The following is a 27,241-nucleotide window of genomic DNA, read 5'->3' as shown; positions in this document are numbered from 1 at the left end:
AAAAAACAGGTTTATGGGCGTGAATAAAGGTGATGCTGACGTGTACAATGTACACTAGTTCTACTTGTAATATTACACGTGGAGGCAGACAAAGAAGGTTTAATAATAGCTGCCACTTCACAATATGAACTGGAACAACCGGTCAATTGTCCCGATTCAATCAAAAGCGGCAGGTGGGGGTTATATTCGTCATTTTCTTCCTAATATGAGGGGTATTATCGGGAAGGAGGGGAAGAAACGTAATTTTGTCCCGGAAACGCAAAATAATAATTTAAAATAAAAAAATTAATGCGAATGAAAAGTGTAAATAAATCCGATCTCAAGCATTTTTTCTTCGAGTCCACGTCAACTTGGGCCCCACATGAGGTGACCCGAACGCCTGTGAGACACGTCACACTGTCGCTAAGATGCTTCGTCTCATTCGCCCCACCGTTTAAATTATTTTAAAAGGGAAAAGGTATAAATAAATATATTCAGAATAAAGAGGTTGCTGCCACGTAAGATCCACTCCCTCTTTCACATGTCATTTTCTATGACCACCGTGAAGCACGATCAGCCGTCGATCTTATCCCATCCAATCAACGGTCTTTGATTTTTTGGTTTCTTTCCTAATTTTTCTTTTTCCACGCCTTCACAAGCCGACAATGCCACGTAAGTCCAGACAATGATATAACCGATAAGTGACAACTAATCCTATTAAATACATATTTTATGTTCATTTATTGTAATTTCTCCGATATACACGATGTTCATTGCACTCAAAATAGAATTTATAAAATTATTTTAAAAAAATTATACTTATACCTAGGCCCCAATACTTTTAGGTTAACAACAAACTTAAAATTAGGGTAAATAATTTTATTAAAACTGTCTAACTTACCAACGGAGTTTTTTTATTTATTAAAAATTTAATTAAATTTCACCTTTATTATTTTAATTAGATAGTCTAGATTGATTCGGAGAATAAAATATTTTTTGTTTTTAATATCTATGCTAATAAAATATATAAATATATATATTTAAACATACACCTTTTAAATAATGGTTCAGCTACTTTATATCGGGTATTCTTACTTTATTGTAAAATGTACAGAGTGATGTTAACTTATGTACATTATTAACGAACTTATAAATTTATCAATACAATCATTCCAATTCTTTTTAACACATACTCTAACTAATTAAATTATTTAAATTATGTTTGATGTTATACATAATTACTATTTATACAATAATACCAAAATTACAATAAACAAAAAAAAAATTAGAATGGATTAGAGATAAAAAAAATATATATATATTGTTAATTTCTACCACGCCCCATCAAAACTTTGGGTAGATTTAAGGTATGTCCCTAGACTTCAAAATTTTATTATTTTCACCCCTCAACTTTGAAATTATTCCAAAAAAAATTATTTAGATAATTAAAATTGGTGTTGAGACGAGACAATAAATGTTGGCCCACCCTATGAAATCCCATGAAGACTTTGCATTATAGTGCCGAAGTTTAGATAAAATTGCAAATTGAAAACAAAAAAAATTGCCACTTTGGGGCACGATATTTTCCATTATTACGGCATGCGAACAATTGACGCAACTGTTCACTATAGTCATCACCCTAATTCAAAAAAGCCTACGACTATAGGTCATTCCTACCTAAGAACTCTTTTAGGGAATTTGAAAACAACATTTTGATATTAATTTATAATAATAATAATTTATTGACTCATTTTGACAATTATAGGTTAAAAACCCGGAATTAAATTTATTTATTATAATTAATAATTTTTTAAAATTACTGTTGGATTCTGGAGTTTTCTATCTTGAGGTTGGGAGCCGGGGGGAGGAATCCGGAACACAAATTAAACAGGAGGACCAAAGCGCAATAATGGGCAATGGGTAATGTATACACGTGGCAGTCGGAGGGGCTGTAGGTGGGATTTTTTTTATTTTTTCTTTTTTTAAAGAAAAGTTTGAGAAGCGTGACGGTGAGCTGGCTACCCAAACTGTAGGCCCCATGTGGTTGTGCTGTGGACACGTCATTCTTAGGACCACGTACAGCACCCGTGGGGACCACCCCCCCACGTACGTGTTCAGTTCCATTTTCCTGACACTGCTTCGGTGGCGGTGATCCTCTCCTCCGCATCATATTTCTCGTGGCACTCTCCTCACCCTCCGATCCTCTTCATCTTCTCTATCCAATTATTTTCACGCAAATGGCCCTGGCCCCCTTTTTAATTTAATTTTTTTTTTTCTTTACTATAAATCTCTCTAGTTGAATTTAATTTAATATTTCGTTATTATAAAATTCAATTTTATTTATTTAAAAAGCATTAAATACGTCAGAAAATAGAAATTAAAATTTCAAAACCTTATTTAATGTTTTTAAATTTAAAATTTATTACTCCAAGATTAAAAATTAAAACAAAATTAATCTTTAATTTAATAATGGTACATGTGTGGGACCGGTGGTATACGTGGGGTGACTTGGAAAGCGTATAGAAACAGAGATGGTGAGTGGACGGTCAGGAACCGGTGGTATACGTGGGGTGACTTGGAAAGCGTATAGAAACAGAGATGGTGAGTGGACGGTCAGGATTTTGAGATTTTCCAAATAGTCGACAGAGTGCGCCAGACAGGGAGTGCTGCTATCCGCGTCGGATTGAGAGGTCCTCACCCTATTCCTCTCGAACCATAATTACTTTTATACCCTTGTTATTTTGTTTAAATATCTCTTCTACCCCTTCCTTCAATTTTTCTTCCACATTTGCTCCCATAACTTTTCGTTTATTACAATGATTCCCTACTAATTTTATTTCAAAAACAAATTGTTTATTATTATGGCTAAAATTCATGACAAGACGTTTACCCGATATTAATTAATTCTATTGTCTGCCAATTATTTATTTTATTTTTCCATTATAATTAAAAATATTGTTTTTTTGGATAAATATAAATATGCCTTTTAAAGATGTCGACTAAATGTGAATTGACCAGGTATTGGAAGTTTCCTTTTGTAAGCCTTTAAAAGTAGGTTACCCAAATATATAAATTATTAGCATATAAGTTTTTTTTTTAATTTAAATTAAAAAAAATTACTGAATATTATTCAAAACTAAAGTGCACCAAATATACTCTTTTACCCTCCAATATTATCTATTTTAATATATTTCAATTTATATATATTAGTAAATGTCAACACTCTTTTACCCTCCAATATTATCTATTTTAATATATTTCAATTTATATATATTAGTAAATGTCAACAAAAAATAATTACTTAAAATTAATTAAAAAAATTGAAAGATAAAATGACTAAAATGTCAGTACATGCAATCGAAATTCGCAACGCTCACTATTTCCACTCCAACAATCATCACCGACAATTAATGAGGCAGGTAACTTTGGTAGCTCGTCTAAGAACCACTATCGACGACTTCATCTCATGTTAGTCTAGAGTAGTTAATTATAATAAAACATTTTAAGTATAGAATAACTTATAAAAATATATATTTTTTTAAATAATCAAACTAAAATATTTAAAAAAAAACATTTAAATTAGAAGTAAATCTAAACCGATCTTACTATCCCACGAGTCTACTTAGTGGAACCTTTTAAAATACTTTTCAGCCAAAAAAGGGAGGGATTTTCCAGGTGTGCGCATTGCTGTACATTGCCAATAAAATCAAACCACGTGTTCAATGCTATAATAATTAAATAATGAAAATCATTGCTGTACATTGCCAATAAAATCAAACCACGTGTTCAATGCTATAATAATTAAATAATGAAAATTTAAGTCACGACAAAATATCTCCTTTACTCCAGAGAAACACCCGATTTAGACCGTCGGATTAGTGGCCGATGGCCAACTCCAAGGGTCTTTGCTGGCATACAAACGTGGATTAGTTATTTTAATCGTAATTAATTAAACTATCTTTAGCGACCACGTCAGCGGAATTGGGCCGGGCTGGGCCCATGACCCAATTAGAGGAATAGATCGAATCTTATGTGGACACGTTTACGGAGGAGGTGATGTCAGAATAAAAAAATAAAAAAGAAATGGGGTGCACGAATCTCGAGGGGCCAGCTCAACAACCACCATAGCCCACCACCCCCGTATTTACGGTATACGTATACATTTTCCAATTATCGGACACGTGTTTGATGACGTGGATGGTGCCTTGGCGCTCCCTTTCTCATTCTCATTTCCCCGCCTCCCCTCTCCTCCTCTTTCTTCACCACTTTCATTCTCTCTTTATCTCTCTCTCTCTCTCTCTCTCTCTCTCTCTCTCTCCCTCTCCCTCTCCCTCTCCCTCTCCGCGAAGAAACGTCCTTCCCGTTGCGAATGACTTTTTGTCCAAAAGTTAATGCAGAGGATTGAAGCTGCGGTTTTCGCCATCGAAGTTAGTTGAAGAAGCTCAAGCTGTACGGAATATTCTCTTTCGCCTTTTTTTTTTTCTCTTCTTCCTGTTTATGATTTTCTTTTTGTTTCTTGTTTAATGTTTCATAGAACTGAAGCTTTGTGAAATCTGCCTTTTCTTTGAAGAAATTTGAGGAGGAGAATTGAATTCTTGTGCATTTACTGCACTTTTTTTGAAGTATTTGCTCTGTTTGTTCGTCTAGGGAAGGGAGAACCGTGAGGTTTAATTATGGATTTTTGAAGTCTGAATTTGATTGTTGAAGTATTCTAGTTTGTTGCTGACAGGAAATTACGGGAAACGAACTTTAAGGATACAAGTGATTGTTGAAGTATTCTAGTTTGTTGCTGACAGGAAATTACGGGAAACGAACTTTAAGGATACAAGTGCTACAACTTTTTTATTTTCTGTAAGTAGGCGTTGGGAATTTAAACTACTTTTTCCTTCCATCTCTAAACGAAATCCCGAGGATAGAAGCTTGTTTCAGCTGGATCTTTGTTCGTACTCTTCGTCAGGACCTCCATTGCTTGATCCCTCAGTATTTTCTTGGTCATTTGGTTCAGTTCTCGTACTCTTCGTCAGGACCTCCATTGCTTGATCCCTCAGTATTTTCTTGGTCATTTGGTTCAGTTCGGATTATGTTCTCGGTCTTTCCTGATCTTTTCATTCGTTTCTGGATTTTTTTGATGATGGATGAACCAAAATTAGATGCCAGAAGAGAATTCGATTTTCATTCGTTTCTGGATTTTTTTGATGATGGATGAACCAAAATTAGATGCCAGAAGAGAATTCGAAAACGTAAATTCATTTGAGAAGAACTGCAAAAGTTTCAGGCAATTTACATGGAGAATTGAGCTTCTAGCCCCCTTCTCTCTCATCTCTGTCTCGTTGTATTAATTTTCTGGGGTAATTTCGTCATTTTCTTCTAGCCCCCTTCTCTCTCATCTCTGTCTCGTTGTATTAATTTTCTGGGGTAATTTCGTCATTTTTCATCCCAGAATTTACCTTTCAGCCCGAATTGGTGATAATCAGCTAGCCCTTCTTTGTACGAAATCCCATATATGCCCCCTTATGAATTGGTTTTTCCTAAGAGGCCCTTTACCCTTCTCTGTATGCGCACTTTTGTGTTTACAGACTTGGGTTTTTTCCCCTTTACTGCTGATGTGTATTTTTGCAACTTTATTGTTGTTTTCCTTTTTAAATTTGGGTTTTTTCCCCTTTACTGCTGATGTGTATTTTTGCAACTTTATTGTTGTTTTCCTTTTTAAATATTTTAGTTTTTTGTTATTTGTTGAAAAACTTTTCGGCAATGAGCACTAACAATTAATTTTGACCATATAGGCATATTATTTTGCAACACAAGCTATAAATGGTTTAAATGAAAAGTACTTTATCTGGTCTGTGGCTGCTGATGAAATGATAAAATTGACTGCAATAGTAATGATAATGAGAAATAATTGGAATCAAGTTTTCTTCTAAGGCCCCTTTACAGACTAAAGCATTTGTGGTTGCTTTGAAGGATAGCTAAGTCCTGTTCTATGGTATTAAAAATACAAGAGACTAAAGCATTTGTGGTTGCTTTGAAGGATAGCTAAGTCCTGTTCTATGGTATTAAAAATACAAGAAAAAAGTAGAAGTTTGGTACTGTCAGTTGTATTTTAATTAAATGACTTCAAGATGTAATTTGGATAATGTAAGGCATGTGACCCGTTTGTGATCCAGACACGAGCTTTTAGAAATAAAGAAAGCCCAGTTATAATGTAAGGCATGTGACCCGTTTGTGATCCAGACACGAGCTTTTAGAAATAAAGAAAGCCCAGTTCAGTTAGAAATCTTTTAATGTCCGAAAACACTCCTACATGTTAAGTAGAAGATTAAATTAAAAATGATAACTGCACAGTATGTTTTTATTGATGTATGTCGTTGGGCTCAGTACTTTCTAAACTACATAAATGATAACTGCACAGTATGTTTTTATTGATGTATGTCGTTGGGCTCAGTACTTTCTAAACTACATGCTTCATTTTTTATTTTCTCCCGTCCTGCTCTAATGCTTGCATAGCTAATCTATGCAGCCAAGTGGGTCATAATCGGTTCAAGGATCTGTCATATTAACCGTCAATCAAGATATCCAGTTTGAGCAGTATCTGTAACATGGGCACTAGTGAAGAGGCCAAGGCTGTGAAGTCTGAAAAACCATCTTCACCAACGCAGGTATGGTGATTAGTGATTATTTGAGGCCAAGGCTGTGAAGTCTGAAAAACCATCTTCACCAACGCAGGTATGGTGATTAGTGATTATTTCCCTGAAAGAGTGTGAGGTTTACCTGTTCTGAGTTGTCTGTGAAAGCTACCAGATTTACTTTTTGGCAAATAATTTAATTATTTAAGCTGAACTAGTTCCTCTCTGTACATTGACAGGATCAGAACAATTTGGCAAATAATTTAATTATTTAAGCTGAACTAGTTCCTCTCTGTACATTGACAGGATCAGAACAATGGGTCAAATTCGGCCAGTATTCATGTTTTTCCTGATTGGGCAGCCATGCAGGTTCGCTTAGTCTGCTCCGATCCTGATATCAAATTGTTTCAAACAGTCATTAAACATGTTGTTTCGTAAGTTATGGTGACTAGATTGTTATGGCTAATTGAAGGGAGTTGCTACCTTTTCAGGCATATTATGGTCCTAGAGTTGCAGTTCCACCATACTACAACTCTGCTGTGGCTTCAGGTCATGCTCCTCACCCTTATATGTGGGGCCCACCACAGGTAGTTCTTGACTATTGAACAGTTTCAATGATGATGTGTTTTCCATCAAGTTATACCTCAGGGAAAGGACTGTGTTTGACTGAAAGTTTCTTGCTAATCCATTTTTCCAGATGATTCCTCCATATGGCACTCCCTATGCAGCAATCTATTCTCATGGAGGTGTTTATGCACATCCTGCAGTTTCTATGGTAAGCTTGTAATTTTTTATTGTGAAGATGAAACACTTCTTTTTCCCGAGTATTTCCGGACTAATTATAAGATGATAATATTAAATGTAGGGACCACATTCACATGGCCCTGGTGTTCCCTCATCACCTGCTGTAAGTGAAATCTTCATTCTGGAATTTAATTCAGTTGTACGAATCGTATAATTTAAATTTGTTAATATTATGAAAAAAGTTTTAAATGGAGGTGATAGAATGTACTAGCTCTCTGAGAAAAAATATTAATAAAAAGTAAATTGGTGTTTATTGCAGCCTGCTGCAAATCCTTTGAGCATTGAAGCACCTTCAAAGGTTTCTGGAAACAGTAGTCAAGGTTTAATGAAGAAACTGAAAGGTTTCGACGGCCTGGCAATGTCTATCGGCAATGTTAATACTGAGAGTGCTGATGAAGAAACTGAAAGGTTTCGACGGCCTGGCAATGTCTATCGGCAATGTTAATACTGAGAGTGCTGACGGGCCCAGTGAGCACGGACAATCAGAGAGGTTAACCAAATTTATCTAATTATCATCTTCTATAAATATTTTTTTTAAAAAAATATGTCCCCATTTTTTCTGACTGTCATGTTTATCTCATGGCTCACATAAATATTTTTTTTAAAAAAATATGTCCCCATTTTTTCTGACTGTCATGTTTATCTCATGGCTCACCTAACTTGTAAATTCTTTCTGTCATGTTAACAGTATGGAAACTGAAGGTTCCAGTGATGGAAGTGATGGAACTACTGCTGGGGTAAGGTTCCGTAGCTCGAGAATATTTATTGGTTCATCTAACATCTTTTAAGCTTTATCATTAATTGCTTGATCGTTAAGAATTGCAATTCAAAATCTTGATTTCTTTTATATCCTAATATGTTCAGGCAAATCAAACCAAAAGGAAAAGAAGCCGTGAGGGCACACCTACCACTGGTATTACTCCACTACCTAATATTTTCCTTTCATAACATATGGTGTTGCACCAATGATCTATACACTGGTATTACTCCACTACCTAATATTTTCCTTTCATAACATATGGTGTTGCACCAATGATCTATACCTCACTTCTTGATTAAACCCCTTTTTTTGGTGTATGGAGTTAACCATTTACATCAACGTTAATGTTATGTCCATCTTAGAGATGTTACAGTAATAGGTATTATGAATTCCATGAACAGCCAACCTCTTCTGAATTATAGACTTGAAGTTAAATAAATCCTCGTAGTTGATCAAAAAAATAAAGTTAGTATGATGTTACGCTAACCTTTGAATTAATCAATAAATCCTCGTAGTTGATCAAAAAAATAAAGTTAGTATGATGTTACGCTAACCTTTGAATTAATCACTTGCAGATTCATAATTTCTTAAGAGTCTGATAATTTTCATGATTATGCTGACTATGCATCATTCAATTATAGCTTCGGATGCTTTATATATTTTATGTATAAGATCTTGATTTCCTCAGCCTTTCATATCGCAGGTAAAGATGCAAAAATTGAGACACAAGGAAGTCCAGTTACTCCTGCTGAAATGAACGAAAGCTCTAGCAAGTTATTGGGTATAATCAAAGCAGCTGATGCAACTGGAAAGCTTGGATCTGTGATTTCTCCTGGAATGTCTACAGCTCTGGAACTTAGGAATCCTTCTAGTATGAACACCATTTCAGGTCCAACGAGCTTCCCACCTTGTTCGGTATTGCCTTCTGAAGTCTGGCTTCAGGTATACAATTGGAAACGACTCTCTTCCTAATAAATCTTGGGTTATTTCTTCTGAAGTCTGGCTTCAGGTATACAATTGGAAACGACTCTCTTCCTAATAAATCTTGGGTTATTTCACTTTAATTATGCATGATCTTATTTGTACATTGCTTAATTAATGCCTCTTCATATTCTGCCTGCCCAGAATGAAAAAGAACTAAAACGGGAAAGGAGAAAACAGTCGAATAGAGAATCCGCTAGGAGCTGCCCAGAATGAAAAAGAACTAAAACGGGAAAGGAGAAAACAGTCGAATAGAGAATCCGCTAGGAGGTCGAGGTTAAGGAAGCAGGTAGAAGAGTGAAACTGAGAGAAACGTTTCATTTTCTAATATTGAATTAGAAAGTCGTCAGCCTCATAGCTAATGTACTTTCTTGGTGTTAAATTTCATTTTCTAATATTGAATTAGAAAGTCGTCAGCCTCATAGCTAATGTACTTTCTTGGTGTTAAAATCTTCAGGCTGAGACTGAAGAACTAGCTCATAAAGTCGATTCACTGACTGCGGAGAACGTCGCTATTAGATCTGAAATAAGTAGATTGTCGGAGAATTCCGAGAAACTTAAGCAAGAAAACGCTACATTGATGGTGCGCTGCTGCCCTCTTCGATGTACTCTTTTAGTTTTTCCCCACAAGAATCAATCTATAAATTTCTAACAACATAAAATGCCTTCAAACTTGACAGGAGAAGCTTAAAAGCGCTCAATCAGGTCGAACAGAAGCATTAGACATGAACGAAAAAAGGACAAAACATCTTGTAAGCACAGACATCAAAGGACCTGTGAACAAAAGCATCAACGAAGAGAGTAACATCTGCAAGAAGAAATCGAGTTCGGGAGCAAAGTTGCGTCAACTCTTGGACACGAATCCAAGGGCCGACTGCGTTGCCGCCAGCTAAAAGAACAAGTTTAGGTGCAGTTTCTTTTTCATGTGGTTTTGGCATATTACAAGCCCAAAATTACTGCTAACAAAAATTACTAAGAATGAAAACAGCTGAATAGGATGTGTCTGTGAGAAAGGGCAGACTCTAATTTTAATGGTTAGTTTGTTGAATAGTTGTATGATTATGTGTAACTATAATGAGTATTGGGGTTGGCAACTGTTGGAGATTTTTTAGAATTTTAGCTTTAGATCTCTATGCGCACCTCGTACCAGATGATATCTCATCATTTGGTGGGTAGAGGTTGAGCCCTTTTATGAATTGTCAATGAAAAATTGCATCTATTTTTGGTTGCTGCTTTGTATGAATGAATTTAGGCTGCTCGGACTTTGCGTTTTCAAGTTCGTTATCCTAATTGTTTCCTCCGTTCTACGGGGAGTCTGATCCCTTTCATGTTATCTACAGTTTTTTTTTTTCTTGGCCATTTACAGATCTAGCCGCCCATGCAAGTTTCTCATATGGGTTGATTCAGCTACCCATGCAAGTTTCTCAATCGATTTTCTTTTTCATAAATATGAATATATATATATATAAACTGAGAATCTTGTGAATTGTGAATTTGAAACACTTGTCAGAATCAACCACCACTCGTGAGAAGGATCCCAAATATCTCACTAGTCCAAAAAAAAAAAAGAGTGCCACACTCGGGAGGGATTGCTGGTAATATACTTAGGAAGGTAGAGATGACATCAAATCTACATTGCCCTTATGGGTTGGCCACACATGTGCTACAATGACAATTAGAATGGGAAGCAAGGTTGTTAGGCGGAGCGAATAGAATACACAAAGATTACCTTAGTTTGGATGGTTCTTTGCAACTCGAGAACATGAAGTTGGAATTGTTAGTAATGTGGATCAGCATGCCACAATGAATATGTACCAGAGCCCTGTACACATCGCCCCTCACACTTTGGAAATGAGTTTTGCCTGAAGCATTAGACCAATCATCACCTATGACTTCCATGTAACACTAGTGTCACAAACGCTTTTGATGATCTTATTGTCGCATACGATGGTGGTGGGTCTTCAATTGGGTGAAGCCGTAGCTTTTTTGTTTTTTTAACCGGACTCATGGAATGAATTTCGTTCATCAACTCCAGCTGTCCTAAAATAAATAAATAAATAAAATACCTTATCAAATTACCCATAATCAACTTTTTGAGAAACCCTAAATTTATGCTTCTTTTTATATTTTCTCAAGCTTTTAACATAATTAGTGATGATACCTTCTTCTAGAAAAAAAAAAAAAAAAAATTAGTATTCAATAAATTTTATTTTTAAATATTAAAAAATTAATCATTTTGGTAATTTCAATCAAAATTATTATAGTTAAGCTTGGGATTAAAAGGCAACTTAACTTACCCTAATTTTTTTTTTTTTTTGTTGAGTTGAGTGGTTGGGTTTATATATATATATATCTTTCTTGGTGTTAAATCTTCAGGCTGAGACTGAAGAACTAGCTCATAAAGTCGATTCACTGACTGCGGAGAACGTCGCTATTAGATCTGAAATAAGTAGATTGTCGGAGAATTCCGAGAAACTTAAGCAAGAAAACGCTACATTGATGGTGCGCTGCTGCCCTCTTCGATGTACTCTTTTAGTTTTTCCCCACAAGAATCAATCTATAAATTTCTAACAACATAAAATGCCTTCAAACTTGACAGGAGAAGCTTAAAAGCGCTCAATCAGGTCGAACAGAAGCATTAGACATGAACGAAAAAAGGACAAAACATCTTGTAAGCACAGACATCAAAGGACCTGTGAACAAAAGCATCAACGAAGAGAGTAACATCTGCAAGAAGAAATCGAGTTCGGGAGCAAAGTTGCGTCAACTCTTGGACACGAATCCAAGGGCCGACTGCGTTGCCGCCAGCTAAAAGAACAAGTTTAGGTGCAGTTTCTTTTTCATGTGGTTTTGGCATATTACAAGCCCAAAATTACTGCTAACAAAAATTACTAAGAATGAAAACAGCTGAATAGGATGTGTCTGTGAGAAAGGGCAGACTCTAATTTTAATGGTTAGTTTGTTGAATAGTTGTATGATTATGTGTAACTATAATGAGTATTGGGGTTGGCAACTGTTGGAGATTTTTTAGAATTTTAGCTTTAGATCTCTATGCGCACCTCGTACCAGATGATATCTCATCATTTGGTGGGTAGAGGTTGAGCCCTTTTATGAATTGTCAATGAAAAATTGCATCTATTTTTGGTTGCTGCTTTGTATGAATGAATTTAGGCTGCTCGGACTTTGCGTTTAAAAATTGCATCTATTTTTGGTTGCTGCTTTGTATGAATGAATTTAGGCTGCTCGGACTTTGCGTTTTCAAGTTCGTTATCCTAATTGTTTCCTCCGTTCTACGGGGAGTCTGATCCCTTTCATGTTATCTACAGTTTTTTTTTTTCTTGGCCATTTACAGATCTAGCCGCCCATGCAAGTTTCTCATATGGGTTGATTCAGCTACCCATGCAAGTTTCTCAATCGATTTTCTTTTTCATAAATATGAATATATATATATATAAACTGAGAATCTTGTGAATTGTGAATTTGAAACACTTGTCAGAATCAACCACCACTCGTGAGAAGGATCCCAAATATCTCACTAGTCCAAAAAAAAAAAAGAGTGCCACACTCGGGAGGGATTGCTGGTAATATACTTAGGAAGGTAGAGATGACATCAAATCTACATTGCCCTTATGGGTTGGCCACACATGTGCTACAATGACAATTAGAATGGGAAGCAAGGTTGTTAGGCGGAGCGAATAGAATACACAAAGATTACCTTAGTTTGGATGGTTCTTTGCAACTCGAGAACATGAAGTTGGAATTGTTAGTAATGTGGATCAGCATGCCACAATGAATATGTACCAAGCCCTGTACACATCGCCCCTCACACTTTGGAAATGAGTTTTGCCTGAAGCATTAGACCAATCATCACCTATGACTTCCATGTAACACTAGTGTCACAAACGCTTTTGATGATCTTATTGTCGCATACGATGGTGGTGGGTCTTCAATTGGGTGAAGCCGTAGCTTTTTTGTTTTTTTAACCGGACTCATGGAATGAATTTCGTTCATCAACTCCAGCTGTCCTAAAATAAATAAATAAATAAAATACCTTATCAAATTACCCATAATCAACTTTTTGAGAAACCCTAAATTTATGCTTCTTTTTATATTTTCTCAAGCTTTTAACATAATTAGTGATGATACCTTCTTCTAGAAAAAAAAAAAAAAAAAATTAGTATTCAATAAATTTTATTTTTAAATATTAAAAAATTAATCATTTTGGTAATTTCAATCAAAATTATTATAGTTAAGCTTGGGATTAAAAGGCAACTTAACTTACCCTAATTTTTTTTTTTTTTTGTTGAGTTGAGTGGTTGGGTTTATATATATATATATATATATACTTTTTTTTTTTTAATTATTAAGTATGGTTGGAAGAGAGTTGACAGAATGATCATGAGTTTATAAGTAAAGAATGCATCTCCATGCTAAGAGACCTTTTGGGAATCCCAGAACAAAGCGATAAACTTATGCTCGAAGTGAACAATATTATATCATTGAGGAAATTTGTGATTTCTAACAAAATATTAGTCAGATGCATAATGCATCACTAAATTTGGTTACAAATACCAAATATTTTTAATTTTGACAATAATATTAAAAGTATGGCGGGATTTGATTGATTTATAACTTATTTTCTAGTTGACTCAACAAAAAAAAATGTCAACCGGCTGAAGTGATAATAATTGTAAAAATTAAAGAGTATTAATGCTTACATTTGTTTTTATCGTGATATTAATGATTTTATCTATATTATTAAGATTAAAATATTTAAAAAGAAAATTATTTTAAAAATATTTTTTATACAAAATATAAAAAGTTTAAAGATATTTAAATAATTTAGTTTCACAAAAAACACTCTTATTATTTAAAAATAATAATAATAATAAAAAAAAAAAACAATATTACTCTCAACCTTTATTTAACATTTTAGCAGCCGGATTGGAACAGGAAATCGGTGCATTACCATGATAACACCGAACTGATTGAACATTTCAGATGCCAGGATTCAACAAGAAAAACCCTACAAAAATCTACCTCAGTTAGTTCATCAGGTGGGTCATTACAATTTTTTTGAACAGTTGATTTTGATCATTCAAATCACTACCTTAAATGTTCTAAGAATTTCCTCTCAAAATCTTTAAACAAGAACAGAAAAAGCAAACCCTGTTTGGAATCCGAGAAAATTTTTCTGGAAATTTCAAGTAATGTAATAAATTTTGAAGAAAACAATAAGCATACATGTTGTGTTAGTTCTGTGGATTATAGCTTAGAGTGGAGGGAATCTTAAGATTTGCTTTATTCTTTTTTATTTGATTTTTGTAAGAAAGAAAAGGAAACATGTTATGGTGTCTTATCCGCTACTTTCTTCGAGACCTCGCGGTCATTATAATCTCCATTTTTGTATGCCTCTCTTTAAAAGTAATGCAGAAGAACAAAACCCGCAAAAAAATTGATTTAAATTTCAGAGAGCCTGGAAAAGAGTACACAAAAAGGTATGTATGTTCTAGATCTATGCAAGTTTTTTAAAAAATTGCTGTTCTTATCCGCCATTTCATCCACATTTTACTTTTGACGAAATCCCATGGACTCTGTTCTTGATGGGTCGTATTGATTTCTGGGTTTTTGAGATGAAATTCACTTGGATTCACTGGGTTCGCCTGAAATTTCTGTTGTTCGAAGGATTTCTTGCTGGAATTTGATTAGAAGGCTTTTCAATGTTATGATTTTGAATTCATTTTATGAGGGCTTTGGCGAACATTCAAAGAATGTTTTTCCTTTTCAATGTTATGATTTTGAATTCATTTTATGAGGGCTTTGGCGAACATTCAAAGAATGTTTTTCATTGGCCACAAAAAATGGAAATACAATGGACCATTTTGTTTATATCTTCCCAGTTCGACAGTTTCTCTGATATATATATTTATATATATATACAGGATTTGAAACGGTCGAGATTATTCATTCATTCTGTATCGATTCGCATTGCGCCAAATTTCCGCCTCCTGGATTGGTTCATAATGCGAAACGGTTAGATTAAGCGATAATCTGGTTTTTCTTTTGCAGTTTTGTAGATCTTCGTTCTTCAGCTTCGCAAATCAATTAGGTTTTCGTAACCCTTCTCTTAGTTTTTGATTTCCGCGAGAACTTTTACGAAGGGATTTGAGAGAAAATCATGGGGCATTCGGCGCCGGTTTGGGATTGCAGAGCCGCGATTGAGATTACGAAGGATTGGAACGGCATTGATCAAGTTGTTCTTAGAAATCCCAAAGGAGCTTCCGCTAGGGTTAGTTTAAATCTTCCATTTTCATCGCGTTTGAACAAGAATTGACAATGCTGATTATATATAATCTTCTTTCAATCCACACTTTTCTATTTCGTTGTGTTCTTGGGGTTGGATGATCGATTGAAGAATCTCTTGTTCTTGATGGGTTTTCGTTTTGTTTCTGATTATAATCTTCTTTCGATCGACACTTGTCCATTTCTTGTTCTTGATGGGTTTTCGTTTTGTTTCTGATTATAATCTTCTTTCGATCGACACTTGTCCATTTCATTGTGTTCTTGCGGTTGAATGATCGATTGAATCTCTTGTTCTGGATCGGTTTCTGTTTTGATTCTGATTATGTAGATTAGTTTACATGGAGGACAAGTTTGTTCATGGAGAAACGATCAAGGGGAAGATTCTGATTATGTAGATTAGTTTACATGGAGGACAAGTTTGTTCATGGAGAAACGATCAAGGGGAAGAACTTCTCTTCACAAGTAGTAAGGTACTGATTTCATAGAACTGGCTGGAGTTTTTGAATTTGATTCAAAAAATGGAATGTTTATGCGAAGAAATTGAGTATCAGTTCATACATGAATGGTGTAGGCAATCTTTAAGCCAGCAAAAGCTATGAGGGGAGGAATTCCAATATGTTTCCCACAGGTTTATAGGATTATCTTGTTCATCTCCAAATCTCTACAACAATCTTCATTCATTCCTGATATTATTAACCAAAATTCTTGTAGTTTGGGAACTGTGGAACACCAGAGCAGCATGGGTTTGTCAAGAACAAGATCTGGACAATCGATGAAAATCCACCGTTATACATGGCTGACCTCGACGGGGCGTCCTCCTTCGTCGATTTACTATATAGATCTTCAGAAGAGGATTTGAAATGTTGGCCCTATAGGTAAACTAGATGATGTTCTTAGTTTGAACCTTTTAAGATCTTGAAGAATGTAAAAGTCTTTGACATTGGTAAATTCCTGTCAGTTTTGAGCTTCGGCTTCGGGTGTCTCTACGATACGACGGAGACCTGATTTTGAGGTCTAGAGTTAGGAATATCAATGGAAAACCATTTGCATTCTCATTTGCCTATCATACACACTTGGTGGTTTCGGACATAAGGTATTATCTTCTAGAGTCTCATCGTTCGTTTTGTTTGATCTGTATGTTCGTAAATTCAGATTCTTATACATGTTTAAATGAAGCGAGGTGCGAATCGAAGGCTTGGAAACGCTCGACTTCTTGGACAATCTATGTCACAAGGAGCGGTTTACAGAACAAGGAGATGCCATAACCTTTGAATCTGAGGTAACTTGTTCTATGTCACAAGGAGCGGTTTACAGAACAAGGAGATGCCATAACCTTTGAATCTGAGGTAACTTGTTCTTTATAGTTAGGTTCATTACATTTCTTGGGGTATCAAAGCTGTTAGTAACATAATACTCGAGGGTTGTCGATTGGTAGGTCGATCGAGTGTATTTGAATACTCCGAATGCAATTGCCATACTTGATCATGGTTGTCGATTGGTAGGTCGATCGAGTGTATTTGAATACTCCGAATGCAATTGCCATACTTGATCATGAAAGGAAGCGGACTTACGTGATCCGAAAGGAAGGATTACCGGATGTTGGTAAGATTTAGAACGTGTAGATGCAGGTATACATGTTCGAAAATATTGCATTAGGGGCTTGGCATTTAGTGTTTTCGTTTTGTGTAGATGCAGGTATACATGTTCGAAAATATTGCATTAGGGGCTTGGCATTTAGTGTTTTCGTTTTTGTGTATGGTAGTTGTTTGGAATCCGTGGGAGAAGAAGTCGAAAGCAATGGTGGATTTCGGGGACGAGGAATATAAACAGATGGTGTGCGTTAACGGAGCGGCATTGGAGAGACCGATCATGTTTCGGGGACGAGGAATATAAACAGATGGTGTGCGTTAACGGAGCGGCATTGGAGAGACCGATCATGTTGAAGCCTGGTGAGGAATGGAGAGGGAAGATGAAACTCACTGTTGTTCCCTCGAGTTTCTCTCTCGACTTGTAGAGGAGATGGAACCGAGACGGGGGACGAGACAGCACGGGCAGACTACTTTTTTAATGTGGGTGATGCTGTGCTGTGTTGAAAAAACGGGGGACGAGACAGCACGGGCAGACTACTTTTTTAATGTGGGTGATGCTGTGCTGTGTTGAAAAAATAAAGATCCTTGTAGTAGAAATTGATGAAATTAGGAAGGATGTTGGGCTATATCGTTGCAAGCCACTCGTGATGTTTTTTAAGGAGTGGCTTGGCTGCATTTCCCCCACTTAACGAACTATCTTGCAAGCCACTCGTGATGTTTTTTAAGGAGTGGCTTGGCTGCATTTCCCCCACTTAACGAACTATCTTCTTGTTTTTAGAGGAAGAAAGGGTGAATTCATTGTTTTGATGATTTCTTAATTTCTTTGTTGTTTGGAATGTTTTTAGAGGAAGAAAGGGTGAATTCATTGTTTTGATGATTTCTTAATTTCTTTGTTGTTTGGAATTAATATTATTTGAAATTTTGTACAATTTATATGAACCTACTTAAGAGTCGATTAATAAATTTTGAATTCAAACTCGAGGAGGAAGTGGTGCGTAATAATTTTATATTGAAACGGTTGAGACTCGAGGTCTCATCCACTTTCCTTTCCATTCCATATTCTAAAGTCAGGGAGGGCAGGGCCCTTCCCATAGTCGAGGTAGACGTTTATGTGTCTGTGTGTAAGAGGAGCTTTGTGTCAAGGTCATGCTCGTCTAAGGTGTGTTGCTCATAGTCGCATGTCCATAACAAGCCAAACCCTTTATGCACTTTTGTATTTCTAAGAAGTATGATGTTTCAGAAATATCATTATCATGTCTATGCCTGCCAGACATGAAATGCTTCTATGTCGTTGTTACTCTCTTGCTTACTTATATAACGCGGAGGCCAAAGGCTTGAGCATACGTCGCTTGGCCGTAGGCGACGCAAGAACGATTGGGTTAGCATTTGTTGTTGGAAAGTAAGTGCCGCACAATCGCAAGTCTGCTGCCATCAAGAGTGCAATTGTGACACTTTGATTGGAAATTTCTCATTGTGTAAGAGGAGCTTTGATCGGAAATTTCTATAATGGAATAGAGAGTGAGGATAGATTTTTTAGAGTCAGTTTTTGACATTTTAGATAATAGTCATTTCCGGCGTGATCACGATACCTATTTTGAAGAAATTAAAGGAAATAATACGTCATACGTAGGGTCCGCCAGTAAACTTCAGAAACGTTAAAAAGAAAAAAGAGATGATAACAAAAAATTATATAAGCAGAAGCCACTCTAATTTATCAGAGCCAGGTTTCGATCCTGGGACCTGTGGTTTATGGGCCCACCACGCTTCCGCTGTGCCACTCTGATTTGTTGATACACTAATTTCCATTTAATTTATTAATAATTACTTTAGATAACTTTGAGTTTTTTCTAAAACATACTATGAACTCTTAAAAGTTATCACAATTTAATCAAACAATTAAGCTTCAAATTAAAATTTAAAACCAATGAAAAAGAAAGTTATTGGGCCGTTTTTAGATGGGCCTCTTTAACTTTGTGAGCTCCAATATGGGCTTTACTCAGCAAATTTGGGCCCAAAATTTACTCTTTGAAATCCTCTTCTTCGTTTCCCTCGGGCGAATCATAAACCCTAAACTTCACTCGAACAGAATTCCGATGCCTTGAGGTTTGACGTTGTAAGCGACTCATCTAGGAAGCACGCCATCGGCGTTTCGACGTAATCTTATAATCCATGGCTCACATTTCTTTATCTAAGCCTCACTACCGCCGCATCCGGGTTCTTTCCAGTTCTTCAATTTCGTGCCCAACCGCCCTCAATTCGCTTAATTTCTTCAGCTCTACTCAAGAACTGATCTCCACAGCTACTCAAAATCAAAGCCCCAATGATCAATCCTCCAGTTCCGATGCTGCAGTGGCTGTTGATGTCGACGTGCAAGTTAAACGAACAACCCCTAGAGGTAAGCATCGAAACCCAGAAAAAATAGAGGATATTATTTGTAGAATGATGGCAAATCGTGAATGGACAACTCGTTTACAGAACTCCATTCGGTCGTTGGTTCCTCAATTTGATCACTCCCTTGTTTGGAATGTGTTGCATGCTACTAAGAACTCGGATCATGCGCTCAAGTTCTTCCGGTGGGTAGAGCGAGCCGGCTTATTCCGGCATGATCGCGATACCCATTTGAAAATAATTGAGATTCTTGGTCGAGCTTCGAAGCTTAACCATGCCCGTTGCATTCTTCTTGATATGCCCAATAAGGGTGTTGAATGGGATGAAGATTTATTTGTTGTATTGATTGATAGTTATGGTAAAGCTGAGATAGTTCAGGAAGCTGTGAAAATATTTCAAAAGATGAAGGAATTGGGCGTTGAGAGAAGTGTTAAATCTTATGATGCTTTGTTTAAGGTAATTTTGAGGAGAGGGAGGTATATGATGGCGAAGAGGTACTTCAATGCTATGTTGAATGAAGGAATTGAGCCGACTCGACATACCTATAATTTGATGCTTTGGGGTTTCTTTTTGTCGTCGAGGCTCGAGACAGCCAAGAGATTTTATGAAGACATGAAGAGTAGAGGTATATCGCCCGATGTCGTTACGTATAACACTATGATTAACGGGTATTATCGATTCAAGATGATGGAGGAGGCTGAGCAATTCTTTACTGAGATGAAGGGGAAGAATATCGTACCGACAGTGATAAGCTATACTACTATGATAAAAGGTTACGTTTCGGTTGGTCGGGAAGAATATCGTACCGACAGTGATAAGCTATACTACTATGATAAAAGGTTACGTTTCGGTTGGTCAAGTTGATGATGGATTGAGATTGTTTGAAGAGATGAAGGCTGTTGGTGTGAAGCCAAATGGTATTACTTATTCAACTCTGCTCCCTGGTCTGTGCGATGCAGAGAAAATGTCGGAAGCGCGACAAATTTTGACAGAAATGGCGAGCAAGTATATTTCTCCAAAGGATAGTTCCATTTTCGGAAGCGCGACAAATTTTGACAGAAATGGCGAGCAAGTATATTTCTCCAAAGGATAGTTCCATTTTCATGAGATTGTTATCTTGCCAATGCAAACATGGTGATTTGGATGCTGCTATGCACGTTCTGAAAGTGATGATTCGATTAAGCATTCCAACAGAGGCTGGACATTATGGTATTTTGATCGAGAACTGTTGCAAAGCTGAAATGTACAATCGAGCTGTTAAATTACTCGACAATCTTGTAGAAAAGGAAATCATATTGAGGCCACAAAGTAGTCTTGAAATCGAGCCTAGTGCTTATAACCCTATTATTCAGTATCTGTGCAACAATGGACAGACTGGAAAGGCTGAAACCTTTTTCCGGCAGTTGTTGAAGAAGGGTATTCAAGATGAGGTTGCGTTTAATAATTTGATTTGTGGCCATTCCAAAGAAGGTAATCCTGAATTAGCATATGAAATGTTGAAAATCATGGGTAGGAGAGGCGTGTCGAGGGATGCCGAGTCTTTTAAGTTGCTTATCGAGAGCTACTTGAGTAAAGGCGAACCAGCTGATGCGAAAACAGCTTTGGATAGCATGATTGAATGTGGGCACTATCCCCATTCGGCATTGTTTAGATCAGTGATGGAAAGTCTATTTGCAGACGGGAGGGTGCAGACCGCGAGCCGAGTAATGAATAGTATGTTGGATAAACGAATAACCGAAAACTTAGACTTAGTTGCTAAAATCTTAGAAGCCCTTTTCATGAGAGGGCACGTCGAGGAAGCATTAGGACGAATCGATTTGCTAATGAGCTGCCACTGCCCGCCTGATTTCAATAGTCTTTTATCTGTTCTTTGTGAAAAGGGGAAAACCATTGCAGCTCTCAAGCTTTTAGATTTCGGGTTGGAAAGGGAATGTAAGATAGAGTTCTCGAGTTATGAGAAAGTACTTGACGCGCTTTTGGGGGCGGGGAAGACATTGAACGCATACTCGATTCTATGCAAGATCATGGAGAAGGGAGGAGGAGGAGGGGCCAAGGATTGGAGTAGCTGTGATGATCTGATCAAAAGGCTGAATCAGGAAGGGAACACAAAGCAAGCTGATATTCTCTCAAGAATGATCAATGGTGGAGGAGACAGAAAGGGAAGTAAGATATCTTGTGTTGCTGTTTGATGCAATATAACTCAAATTTTGGAGGGTAACCCAAGTGAGGGCAGCGGGCGGGTGGGCGGCGCTTTGATGCAATATAACTCAAATTTTGGAGGGTAACCCAAGTGAGGGCAGCGGGCGGGTGGGCGGCGCGGCGGTCGCTGGTGCAATGCCGCTCCGTTCAGGTCATGTAAGCCTTGACCTCTGCTTTCACCATTGCTTTATTTCAATGAATCTCAAGCTATTACCCATCTCTTGCTATGAAATTTGGCTGGACCTATGTTTTGTTCTAAGCTTTGGATCTCAAGCTATTACCCATCTCTTGCTATGAAATTTGGCTGGACCTATGTTTTGTTCTAAGCTTTGGTATCTCTAGCCATTGGTGTTCATAATTGTTTGAATAATATGATTCTGTTGCCAGAAATGCTCACCAGTTCCCACTAAAATGGGTTCAAGTGATTCTTAGTACAATATATTATGTTGAGCATTATTTAACACTATTTTATTCATAAAATTGTTGTGTATTATTGTAATTTTAGTCTAAATTAATAAAAATACCGTTAAATTCGTACTTTGTCGTATAAATATTTATAAACTTTCAAATTTTTTTAATAATACTCTTAAATTTTGAAAAGTTTCGAAAAGTTCGAAATTACCAATTACCTCGAAGTTTTATTAAGGTCTTTAAACTTTTAAAAAAATATATTTCATTAATTTCCATTATTTTTTAAAAATGTTAAAAAAAAAATCATATTAATAGAGAATTCAAAAATATTTTGATAATTCAATCTACGGACTTCATATTTTTGTTAATCAAATAATTTTTAATTTAAAATGTGGAGTACTTATAATTATTTTTCTAAAATTTAGAGATTAAAATATTCTTTTTGAAACTTCTAAATTAATAAAATCTTTAAATTAAAAAAAAATAAATTTTAGAAAAAAATTAAAAAATACATTTACCATTTTGTTTGAAACATTTTTTAAAGAATTTAAAAATAGTACTAAATTGAATGAAAATTTGAAGTGAGGATTTTATTTAGGGTTGTGAAGCTGTCAGCTATGAAAAAGTTGTACAGGCTAGGTCCTACGAAACTTGCCAGTAAGGCATTCAAATTTCACATCTCCCAATTAATAACACACGTCTTCATTTATATTTTTTAACATGCTCACAAACTTTTTTAAAACAATTTTCAAAAACACTCTTAAAAAATATATATATCAATCCCTTCAACTTTTAAATTAGCCGACCTGAGACTCACTCTCAACAATCCTCAACACCTGTATATAGCATTATTTAGTTTACTTTAAAAATGATATTTTGTAAAATACCAAACAAATAACAACATACATAAATATGTCAAAAAAAAAAAAAAAAAAAAACTAAAACAATACATAAAAGGTAAAATCATTTTGTCGGTTTAACTCATGTTCGTATCATAAAAAATTTAGTTTGGGTAACAATGTCGATATGGATTTATCTCTAGTTATAGATCGAGACATTTTTAAATTTAAATAACAAATTCAAGACATCTAATCATAATTTTTTTTAATTAGAATGGGAATTATCGGTTCAAATTTTTGTTTTTATTACCTTAGTTTATAAATTATTTATTATGAAAAGATTTCATGAATAAAATCAAACAATCCAAATTTAAAATGGAATGTATTTAAAAGTTGCAGATTTTTGTGTAATTACATTTTTAACCTTTACTTAAATGAATGAATCAAATTATAATTTAGTGTATTTACCAATTTTTTTCAATATTTTATTTAATAATTTTACGATATTTGAAATGTATATCATGTTGCGTTATGACGAGTGAGACTCGGCTCAGTGTCAATTCCTATTACTTGAGGTAAAGTCTCTTAAAGCTCTCGATTATGAACCGCAGTCTTAAGTCTGCATCGTGCACGTTCAAATTGTGAATTTAATATTTTTAATATGTAATGACAATGACGCAAGAGAGAAGTGATAAGTGTGTATGCTCGGTTAGCCATATGATTTTCTCTATTTATGTGAAAAAAAAGAGAGTTGGGACAAAAATGAGAATGAGAGGTTGTTAGGCCATATGATTTTTACCAAATTGGATTTTGTGCTACGCAACGCAACCAATCCAAACGCCTCGCATCCAAATTGCTGTCACCGCCAATAGCATTCATTCTTCTTCCATTTTCCAACAGTTCCTTCTCATCGCAAGAGCGGATTTCCGGCAGCAATTCGTTCAACTAAGGTAACCTTCTTCTTCTTCTTCTTCTTCTTTGATTTGTTCCTCTCTGCGTGTGAATGTGATTTCAGTTCTTCTGTGACATGGAATTACATTCTGTTCTTCTTTCCGGAGGAAACGATTTCGATTTCCTAATATTTAATGCGATTCATGAACTCGACTAATTAACTGAATAGATTCCTTTTTCTTTGTCTCGATTTCTGCATTGATTTTGAATTGACTGTAATTAAATCAGATTTCCGTGTAGGAGTTCGTTAATTTCAGAGAATATGACAGAGCCGCCATTGAAACCTGTTCTCCAGAAGCCTCCGGGGTATAAAGAACTGAATCTCGCTGCTCAGCCGGTGGTAAGACCGTCGGCGAGGAAACTGATTCTTCCTTCGCCGATGAACCAGAAGAACAAGAAGCGACGGAGCTTCTGCCGTAGATGCTGTTGTTTCCTCTGCTTTTTCCTTCTGGTCCTGATCGTTGTGGTTGTCGCCGCTGGTGGAGTTTTATACCTCTGGTTTGAGCCAAAACTCCCCGTCTTTCATCTCCAATTATTCCGAATCTCGAAATTGAACGTCACCGACAAATCGGACGGCTCGTATCTAAACGCGAGAACACTCGGTCGTATCGAAATCAAGAACCCTAACTCGAAGTTATCACTGAATTACGGCGATATCGAGATCAAAATCGCCGCTGGAGAAGGAACTCAAACTGAATTAGGATCAACGATTTTGCGAAGCTTTGTTCAATCTACTGAGAACAAGACGAGTTTGAAGATCGAAACTATAGTCAGCAATGAAACAGTGGACAGCGGAGCGGGCCGGAAATTGATCTCCGGCAACCGGACCGGCGAGTTAATAGTGAACGTCGGAGCACAGACGAAAATCGGTTATATGGTGAATGGTCGGAGAATGCTGCCGGTGAAGATCGAAGTGACGTGCGGAGGCGTGAGGTTGAAAAGTCTCATCAGAGGCGACATGCCGAAATGCTCCATCCATTTGCGCCGATGGTTTCTGTAACCAAAAAAGGGAAAAAAAAAAAGAAAAAAAAAAGAAAATTAAATCAATTAAATTAAATTTGGTAATTACAGTGGGATTAAACTTTATAAAACACAGAAAAGTTGATGCGATTTGTTACCATAGAAAACAAAATAGGTATTATTTTGGCCTCATTTTTTGATAACCTTTTGATTTGATTTTATCATCTTGTTTGGAAAATAAATTTGTTTATATGAAATGAAATTATATTATATCTCAATTTTTATGATAAAATTATATTATCTCTACCTTGTCATGTGCGAAAACCTCGCCGATATTTAATGAATGAAAACGGACAACATTTACTTGCAGTTGGCTTAGATTGTTACAAATGGTATCAGAGCTAGTCATTAAAGATTGCAAACGAGGACGTTAGGCCCCCCAAAGAGAGTGGATTATGAGATCTCAGGGGAACAAATCGTTAGCTATAAGGGTGTGGAAACCTCTCCCTGGAAGACGCGTTTAAAATTCGACTATATGATTTATATATTTCAACAACGTTGGAATCATAAATTTGAATATATGATTTTTAGAATACTCAGTATAACCCGAGAGTATACTACCAATTTTTAAAAATTATTTTGGTTCTCGATGTTCAGGGTGAGTGTCCGTTTACTTTCTAAAATTTTAAAATATACACTTGTCCATCGAGATTTGAAGAATATTCTATATGGTCCCTTAAAATTTGAAGAATATTCTAACGAGTGCCTCAAGATCTGAAACCTACTTTGTACTACATTCTTAGACAACTAGTCGTCACCAGAATTAGATACACATTAACCCTAAATCTCACAATAAAAATGTTAAATATAAATTTTAAAAAAGGAAAAAAAAAATCGGATTAAATTAAAGGTATATCAAATAACGAAGTTATAATTATTTTTCTTGATTACTTTTAATTCTAATCTTGTATGGAATATACAATTAATATTTAAAAGTAAATATTTAAAGTTAATATATTAAATAGTTGATTTTTTTTTTTTAATTTAATTTTTAGTTGAACTGGTTGGTGTATTACTATTTTAGATTTAAGGGTAATAAATGAACAATTATTTAAAGTTGGACTAAGACTGCTATTATGGGATTTTGTTGGGTGTGTTAAATATTTATTTTTGGTGGAATATCACATTCAATATTGAATTTTGGTGCTTGGATTTTTAGTTAGGTTTGGGTATGATTGAATCTTTGATTTAGATGTTTTGTTTACGATGTTAATCTTTTTTATTTTTTTTATTACCAAGGTTAAATTAATAAAATTATTCCTAAATTTTCAAAACATATATAAAAAATTATCTTTAAAATAGTTTGTATTTTATTTTTTAAAAAAATTAGGTTGAATTTTAAAAAATTTTATTAATAATTTTTAACTTTTAAAAATGTGCAAACTACGGTTCTTTTTTTCCGAGTAATATTAACACCTTTTATCTTTTTAAAAAAAGGTTAACAAAAAAATATAGCTGAGAATGTGTGGACGAAAATTGTCTATCTATCCCACAAATTATTTTCAAACATTTTAATGTTACTTTTAAAAGGTAATACGGTATTGAATATTATTTATTTATTTTTTAAAATTTTACAAGTGTTTTTAATTTTTTAAAAAAATTTAAAAGTATTTTAAAGTTTTTTTTAATTAAAATTATTACTCAAATTTTTGAAAATTTGTTTTTTTGAAATAAAGTATTAATAGTTTAAGTATATTTTAAATTTTTTTAAAAAAATTAAAAAGGTAAAAATTTCTTTTTTTTTTTTATTTAAAGATAATATTGCAACTTTTTGAAGTGTTTTTTAGATGAAAAACAAAATTCAAAGATATTTTTTTTTATTAATTTAACGTATTTTTAAAGTTTTATTATTATTATTATTTGATGAGACATGAAAGAAAGATGTATTTTAATCCATCATATTTATTTGATTAACAAAATAAAAAAAGGGAAGAAAACTGTAACCACGAGGACAAAATTTACTCAAGTTTGTCTAACAAACGCATTTTAAAATTGTGAAGTTGATGTCGATATGTAACGAACCAAAGTCATATTTGCGGGTGTTTGAACTGTTACAAATTGTACTAGAGCCACGAGATTGGCCAAACTTGTCTCTTAAAAGTGTAGGTCAAAATTCAATCTAGACTCGAACCTAATAAACTTAAAACACTGTATGAACCAAGTCATTGACCCAACTGTAGATTGGATCAAAATTTGGACTGAATTGAGTAAGTCAACACATACTTTGATAGCATGGACTAACCTTAGATGATCAAATTGTTGAGTTGAAATAAATTGAATCAATTAAAATTTGAATTAACGGAGTTTGAATTGAATCAGAATTAATTTTGATAAACTATTAGACTATAGATTCGTTAACGAGAGTGAGTTACACCAGGCCCATTAAAAATATAA

At 35.1% G+C, this 27,241-nt stretch overlaps 4 protein-coding genes, 1 long non-coding RNA gene and 1 other non-coding gene across 12 annotated transcripts; 5 read left to right on the top strand and 1 right to left on the bottom strand.

The window, feature by feature from the left end:
• Positions 1-4,266: 4,266 nt before the first annotated feature.
• LOC111473335 (G-box-binding factor 3-like) lies at positions 4,267-10,419 on the top strand. Its single transcript, XM_023118885.1, has 14 exons — positions 4,267-4,428; positions 6,497-6,635; positions 6,909-6,971; positions 7,094-7,189; positions 7,300-7,377; positions 7,468-7,509; positions 7,666-7,747; positions 7,815-7,896; positions 8,095-8,143; positions 8,271-8,319; positions 8,870-9,108; positions 9,359-9,436; positions 9,605-9,730; positions 9,828-10,419. The coding sequence occupies exons 2-14, from the start codon at positions 6,576-6,578 to the stop codon at positions 10,038-10,040; spliced, it is 1,257 nt and encodes a 418-aa protein (XP_022974653.1). The 5' UTR covers positions 4,267-4,428; positions 6,497-6,575; the 3' UTR covers positions 10,041-10,419.
• Positions 10,420-11,509: 1,090 nt separating this feature from the next.
• Positions 11,510-12,322, top strand: LOC111473337. Its single transcript, XR_002715647.1, has 2 exons — positions 11,510-11,649; positions 11,747-12,322. It is a non-coding gene; the product is annotated as an uncharacterized LOC111473337 (long non-coding RNA).
• Positions 12,323-14,416: 2,094 nt separating this feature from the next.
• On the top strand, positions 14,417-17,726 carry LOC111473344 (putative glucose-6-phosphate 1-epimerase). Of its 5 annotated transcripts, XM_023118895.1 has the most exons (11): positions 14,417-14,645; positions 15,090-15,180; positions 15,279-15,436; positions 15,846-15,920; positions 16,022-16,078; positions 16,162-16,325; positions 16,409-16,543; positions 16,627-16,729; positions 16,953-17,052; positions 17,213-17,283; positions 17,351-17,542. In XM_023118895.1, the coding sequence occupies exons 3-11, from the start codon at positions 15,326-15,328 to the stop codon at positions 17,462-17,464; spliced, it is 930 nt and encodes a 309-aa protein (XP_022974663.1). In that variant the 5' UTR covers positions 14,417-14,645; positions 15,090-15,180; positions 15,279-15,325; the 3' UTR covers positions 17,465-17,542. The 5 variants fall into 5 exon arrangements, 4 of the variants coding, with proteins under 4 accessions (XP_022974663.1, XP_022974665.1, XP_022974662.1 ...); XM_023118897.1 differs by lacking the exon at positions 15,090-15,180 and having other exon boundaries at positions 15,217-15,436; XM_023118894.1 differs by having other exon boundaries at positions 15,090-15,436.
• A 1,025-nt stretch (positions 17,727-18,751) lies between these two features.
• Positions 18,752-18,823, bottom strand: TRNAM-CAU. The gene has a single exon. It is a non-coding gene; the product is annotated as a tRNA-Met (tRNA).
• A 294-nt stretch (positions 18,824-19,117) lies between these two features.
• LOC111473315 (pentatricopeptide repeat-containing protein At2g37230-like) lies at positions 19,118-21,885 on the top strand. The gene is made up of 4 exons (XM_023118867.1): positions 19,118-20,199; positions 20,267-20,409; positions 20,477-21,684; positions 21,766-21,885. The coding sequence occupies exons 1-3, from the start codon at positions 19,209-19,211 to the stop codon at positions 21,614-21,616; spliced, it is 2,274 nt and encodes a 757-aa protein (XP_022974635.1). The 5' UTR covers positions 19,118-19,208; the 3' UTR covers positions 21,617-21,684; positions 21,766-21,885.
• Positions 21,886-23,613: 1,728 nt separating this feature from the next.
• On the top strand, positions 23,614-24,979 carry LOC111473316 (NDR1/HIN1-like protein 6). 3 transcript variants are annotated; one of them, XM_023118869.1, is made up of 3 exons: positions 23,614-23,736; positions 23,774-23,826; positions 24,068-24,979. In XM_023118869.1, exons 1-3 carry the CDS (start codon positions 23,665-23,667, stop codon positions 24,825-24,827), a joined length of 885 nt encoding a protein of 294 aa, XP_022974637.1. In that variant the 5' UTR covers positions 23,614-23,664; the 3' UTR covers positions 24,828-24,979. The 3 variants fall into 3 exon arrangements, with proteins under 3 accessions (XP_022974637.1, XP_022974636.1, XP_022974638.1); XM_023118868.1 differs by having other exon boundaries at positions 23,615-23,736; positions 24,056-24,979; XM_023118870.1 differs by having other exon boundaries at positions 23,622-23,826; positions 24,085-24,979.
• The last annotated feature ends 2,262 nt before the right edge of the window (positions 24,980-27,241 follow it).

Source organism: Cucurbita maxima, unplaced genomic scaffold (assembly GCF_002738345.1).
Source record: "Cucurbita maxima cultivar Rimu unplaced genomic scaffold, Cmax_1.0 Cma_Scf00115, whole genome shotgun sequence".
Classification (NCBI taxonomy): Eukaryota; Viridiplantae; Streptophyta; class Magnoliopsida; order Cucurbitales; family Cucurbitaceae; genus Cucurbita; species Cucurbita maxima.
This window is presented reverse-complemented; position numbering and strand designations above follow the sequence as displayed.